Genomic DNA, 6030 nt, shown 5'->3' with positions numbered 1-6030 from the left:
GCAAACGGGAGCTGCTGGTCTCTAAAGGGCACTCCAATTACAGACTGAGACAAAAGGGAAAAAATCCACTGGAGTAGTGAGCTTGTCGTGTCAGAGTTTTGATTTGTGTGGTGTTACAAAAGCCATGTAAATTGATGCGTGTAAATTTGTTGTGTGCGTGTGTGTGCGTATGAGAGACAAATATATGTATAAACGGGTATTGTACTTGTAAAAATATGTAAGTGTCGGGTCAGCAAAGAGAGTCTGGTTATGATTTTCCATTCTTTGAAGATCTGTGTGTGTGTAACGTGTGCACGTGCAAGTGTGCTGGAGAAGGGTAGGGGCTGGGGTTGGAAAGAAGGCGTCCCTCTAGCGGTCCCTCCCCAGCCCTGCCCCTTCACATAGAGAAGTATCTTGTAGCAGGTCCCAAAACTGGAAACTCATTCAGTCTCTTCTGAATGGAGTGTCTTTAACACAACAGTGGAGGACTTAACTCTTCAGCAACGAAAATATGAGAGCCCTGCATCTGGTTTTTGTTGGTGCCTTCCTGAGTGTACTGCTCTGCCTCCCCAGCCCTGGTCATGGAGGTAAGTGCCACTGCAAATCCCTCTTTTAGTGTCCTGGCTCTCCCCTTCTGCTCCCATTTGTCAGAGATCCACAGAAAAAGATCAGATCACCATCTCTGTCTGAGGCTTCCCCTCTGCATAAATCCAACCATGGTTGGCTGACAAGTTAATCCCTCAAAACAAACCCAGTATCAACGTTATCCTTTACAGATGCTGCACTGGGCTACAAACTTTCTAAGTAACTCCACATCAGATCTTCAGTTGTCTCCCTTTTACTGTTGTTTATTCATTCTCACGGGACACATGTCACTCACTGTTGTAAAACCTTTTATATTCTTCGATGAAACTCAATACACTGAGGAAAAGATGAGCAATGGTCTGACCACTTGTCCAAAGGCTGGGGCAACATCTGTCGGCTTCTCCTCTATCGCATTTTTTCTTCTTTTTTTTTTTTCTTTTTTTTGCTTTCAAGTCTGTGGTGAGCTGAATGAGTGAGCGCATTTACCTTGGGAATGTTTGCATTGAAAGCGTGTTGCCAAAAGGCAGGAGGTAGAGAAGTTGAAGCCCTCTTAGCTGAGGTCCTGCTGCCGGCAGCAATGAATGGCTCTTTCAGAGGGGAAGTGCACAGTGGAAGGCAGAGCCGCTCCTTATCCAACAAGAGAGAAGAGAGATGAAAGTAGCAGTGAGAGAGAGAGAGAGAGAGGTGCTAGTAAACGAGTGAGAGAGGCAGTGTGTGTGCGTTTACAGGAAGCAGCCGCTTGATGGCCAAAGGATTATACAATGATCCCTTAGAGTAAAGAGGTACAGATATACTTTCTCACTATGATGAGCTAGTTTAGTCCTGCTGGATGCAAGTGCAGTTTGTGTGAGATGCAGAGTGCTGTGTGTCTTAATGGGAAATGAAACCCCCCTGTCTTCAAACAGCTTAAATAACTCACATTGCCACAAAGTTGTACACATGGCAAGTTGGCATGTTCAGCCTTGGACTTGAGCAGCTGTTGGGCCCATTGTTTTCCCCCTGCTGTCAGATTTTCAAACCCTCGCTGAAAATTCCACTCCAATTAAGTCTGGACAAATGTCTCCATTGGCAGCTAAAGTGAAAAAGTGTCCCTTGATCTGCATGTAGGAGTATTGCTTTGTTTTAGTGGCACATAGTCAAAGCTCGGCCGGGGAGCTGGACTCGGTTCTTCGGCACTGTGATCTGTTCACGGCAAGCATGAAAAGAGTCATCTGCCATTCTGTTTGCTCATTTCTAGATAAACCCCGCTGACGGGCGTGACAGTGACCCCTCTGCTGAAGAATTAGCTTTACACTGAGCAAACAGTGCTGTCTGAGTACAGAAAAATATGATTTGCTAGCGATTTATTTGCTAGCCTTTTGCATAACTGTAATTTATGTCTTTATTTAGATATAAAGTACACATTCACATGTTGGTGTTATAGTTACAGTAGCTTTGCAGTTCTCTACATTTTTAAGATGAAATGTTCCTTTGATTGAAAATGTGGCAGAATATAACACAAAAACTGCACCGGGGAACGATTTCTCCTCATCTAATTTTCTGCTGGCACAATCCTCTGTGCCTCAGTGTGAACAGCACTCACCCACTGACCCTAGAGAACTAAATGCTAATGTTGACCAGATGTACCAAGTCACTGATTAGATTTTGGCCCCCTCTGCTCTACAAAATGCCTGCCACAAGCTGTTGGGGGATTCTTCCATAGGCATCCTAGAAGGCTTACAGAGGGTTTCATTTCCTCCCAGTGTTTAAGTCTTCAGCTGTCACGGGACATGCACGCATGCACAGTGTCCAGATGCTTTGGTATTTTTTGTAGTCGTTTGCACCTTTCTACTGGGGATGCCCATACTGAAGTGGTAGACTTGTAGTCACTTTTATTGCAGTTCTCCAAGTCCAGAGAAATATAATCACTTCTGCCACAACAGCAGAAGCAAGCAGCACAGTGAGACGTCCACTATCACAACACTTTATATGAGCTTTCTTCTGTGGTGCAATATCCCATTTTCCAATTGAGTCTTATGCTGCTGTTTTTCATCCACTTAAATTGCTGTGAAAAAGTATTTGCTCTGTTTCTGATTTTTTTTATTTTTTTATTTAATGTCACACTTACCAAAAATCACCCCAAATTTTTTCATAGTACTCACGTGACATGTGAATTAATGCAAAAATGCAGTTTTTAAAAGATGATTTTATTTATCAAGGCAGAAAAAAAGTCTTTCACATAACTCTGGAGGAATTCTGTCCCAATCTTCTTTGCAGAATACTTTTAATTCAGCCACTACCTGTTTAAGGTCATGCCAAAACATCTTGATTGGATTTAAGTCCAGACTTTGACTAGGCCACTCCAAAACCATTTTGTATTGCATGCTACTAACTTGCTGGTGTGTTTCGGATCATTGTCCTGCTGAATAACCCAAATGAGAGTGCGCTTGAGCTTCATGGCACAAACTGATGGCCAGATATTCTTTACTTCAGGATTTGTGAATAGAAAGCAGAATTCATGGTTCCGTCAATTACAGCAAGTCATCCAGCTCCTGAAGCAGCAGAGCAGCCCCAGACAATCACATTACCACCACTATATTTGACTGTTACTATTATCTTTTTTTCTATTAAATGGTGTGTTAGTTTAAAACCAGATGCTTTTCTAAAAATGTGGGAAATTGTGTTCTCTTTGGTCAGCAGTGTTTTGTTTTGTTTTTGCCTAGAAACACTCCCACATATGCCATTTTTGCCCAGTCACCTTCTTGTTTCTGAATCATGAACTCTGACCTTATCTGTAAGGCCAGTGGCAAGTAATGTCTGCAGTTCTAATACAAATTCCTGCAACAAAAGCGATATTTTTTGGACACACAGCCAGAAAATCTGTAGTATTCTGTATTCATTCGTTATGAGAGCACTTTTTTCATATCAAGAGAAACTCGCTTTATCATGGTTGTGTCTGAAATTGGACTTGACATGTTCCTGTTCTGAGTCTTTAAAACACCCTGCAGCTCTCTATCTGTTCAGCAGACTTTAAAGCTGCCCTTTAACAAAGTTTGAAAAAATTGGATGGGTAGTTATTTCCAAATCATAAATAGCTCCCCAGTGCATACACGTTGTTTGGTTGCCCTGGTAATAGAGTTTTTCCTCATTTTTCTGTCTGTTGATAAGTGCACAAAGTTTGATGTTCCTAAGGAAGTCACATCTACTGCCACTCCCACTGTTGGCTGTTATTTACTTATTTACTGATTTCCTTTTTTCTTGCAAATCTTTCTAAATTAGGTATCTTGTTTGTTGTCTTGTTTTGCTTTCTGAAAATCCCTTTATGAGATGTAGGCATTTCTAAAATACAGATATGAACAGACAAGCTCCTGCTGGCAGAACAAATGCTGCTGTGCAAATTGCTGCCAATGAATATGTTATGAAATACATACCATCTATCATCGCAAAAGCACCGTTTGAATTCCCATATACCTAATTGAGGAAGCTTTTCCTAAATTGCTCAGATAACACACATTAAGAGAACATCTACTACAAACAATATCAAATATTTTATGCACATTTGTAAGTGTTTCAGAGATGTCTTTCTGCTGAATGTGTTTGCATTTTCAATTGCAAAGCTTAACGAAGGGATTTGCATCCCAAGACTGCATATGAGCCAGCTATCTCCCCATGGGTATAATGTTACTATGGTAACAAGAAAAAAAAATAAATATGGAATTTGCCTCGGCTTTGTGAAGTGTCCGTATACAAGGCCTCCACATGTTCCTTGAGAGTTGGCAGGGAAAATGGTGTGACTACAAGTGTCTGCACAGAAGATTAATAAATCCAATATTTGTGCTGGGAAATTGATGAGATTAGCCTTTATTCCAGGTTGTACTGGTCCCGCAGACATGCTTCGTGACCCTTCCCTCAACTTTTAGTCTAAACACAACGTAAAGCTAAGATAGGATAGAAAAGTAGCTTTTGGAGTAAATGTAAACAAGAAAATCTGTGTTTATAAAAGGAGGGAAGAACACGCAGCTCCTCATCTGCCTTTTCTCTCTCAAGGGAGGACCAGGTGCTTGTAGCTCACAGTGAAATGCTTTTGTATTAAAACTGAGCGTCTTATATCCATGTTAGTGTTGTTAGTACACTGTCATAACAATGCTGGGTTCAACATTGCAGCTGACCAATCACGTTCTCTAAGCTTAGAGTTAGCATTAGCCAAGAAGTTAGCTAATGCGGTGAAAAGCTATCACAAGCAAACCAACATAAGTAACCTAAATTTGGCTGAAAGCAAAGCTAAGTTGGTAATATAGTTGTTGTTTTGCATAACTTCATAAAGAAAACTTTAGAAATGCTTACCATTTGTTCCAAAAGAGAGTTTTGTATAAAGAAAGACTTTTTTCCTCTTTTCCACCACAGTGCAGGGCAACGGCATCACAACATGACTTATCAGTTTCATGTTGATCCTAGTGGACCAACATCAGACACACCCATCCACTATATAGTGTTTGCTACATAGTGGACACAGTTAGAATAAGTAAACACTGTAACGGATAACAGCACAATCTATACACATTACTACCATATTAATCTATGCACACCTATTCATTTCTGCATACTTTACCGTAAATGTATCCACTTACAAAAGGATGAGAGAAACTGCAACTGTGCTACAAATCTTTTATGAATTATCATTATGCTTTTCATTTCATAAGCAAGCTACTTTCCACTAACACATTTACAGTTTAAATTGACCAGCTAAAATCTGTAATTTGAAAGTCATGCTGCTCTGGCATAGAAGGAGATGAGCCACTGCACGGTTGAAACATCTGAGGAGCATTATGCTTGCCAGGCACTCTCAAAGAGTAAGAAAATCAAATTAGCTCCATATCTGGTGTCTCTGTTTTGTTTTGTTTTTTTGGGGTTTTTTTTTTTGGGGGGGGGGGGGGGGGGGGGGGTTGTTTGTTTCATAACAGATAAACAGGCTGCAACACATGATGTCTCGATGGATGTAGCGCTCCTTCTTCTGTACACTACCTTTCATAGCGTCACTTCACTGCTTTGTAGTGCACTATAGGGGAAATTCACAGTCAAGATATAGAAGGCTTATGCACTTACATAGCGAATTGGTGGACAGTTCAGACACAGCCATGTTTTATTTCCCAAGAAAATATGAGCTATAATCTGCTTCAAAACACAATAATACAAATCCCATCATTGAGGAGAAAGCAGGGTTTTGTTATGTTGTTTTATCTTAACATTTGCCTTAAAGAAAACAAAAAAAACCTCAACTCTGATTGCTTATGCACTGCAGACGAAGTGCATGTCATCAAAAACTTAAGTGCAGTATATGAGTGGCCCTTGTACTTGAGACAACATTCTGCTCACTGCCAAGCTCCTTCTTTAATGCGTCATGAAAATGAGACCCTTATTTCATCTCGAAGCATGGACAACTATCAATATTGATAATGTTTCTCGTATGATATAACCTTCCTCACTTCT

At 40.6% G+C, this 6030-nt stretch overlaps 1 protein-coding gene across 1 annotated transcript in view; it reads left to right on the top strand.

Annotated features, from left to right (window-relative positions):
* Positions 1-412: 412 nt before the first annotated feature.
* cspg4 (chondroitin sulfate proteoglycan 4) overlaps positions 413-6030 on the top strand; it is a 76710-nt gene continuing 71092 nt past the window's right edge. Inside the window, exon 1 of the mRNA XM_082541727.1 lies at positions 413-566. Within this exon, the coding sequence (XP_082397853.1) occupies positions 491-566 (76 nt within the window). The 5' untranslated portion in view covers positions 413-490. The remainder of the gene's footprint in view (positions 567-6030) is intronic.

Source organism: Aulonocara stuartgranti, assembly GCF_965226115.1.
Source record: "Aulonocara stuartgranti genome assembly, chromosome: 7".
Taxonomy (NCBI): domain Eukaryota; kingdom Metazoa; phylum Chordata; class Actinopteri; order Cichliformes; family Cichlidae; genus Aulonocara; species Aulonocara stuartgranti.
This window is presented reverse-complemented; position numbering and strand designations above follow the sequence as displayed.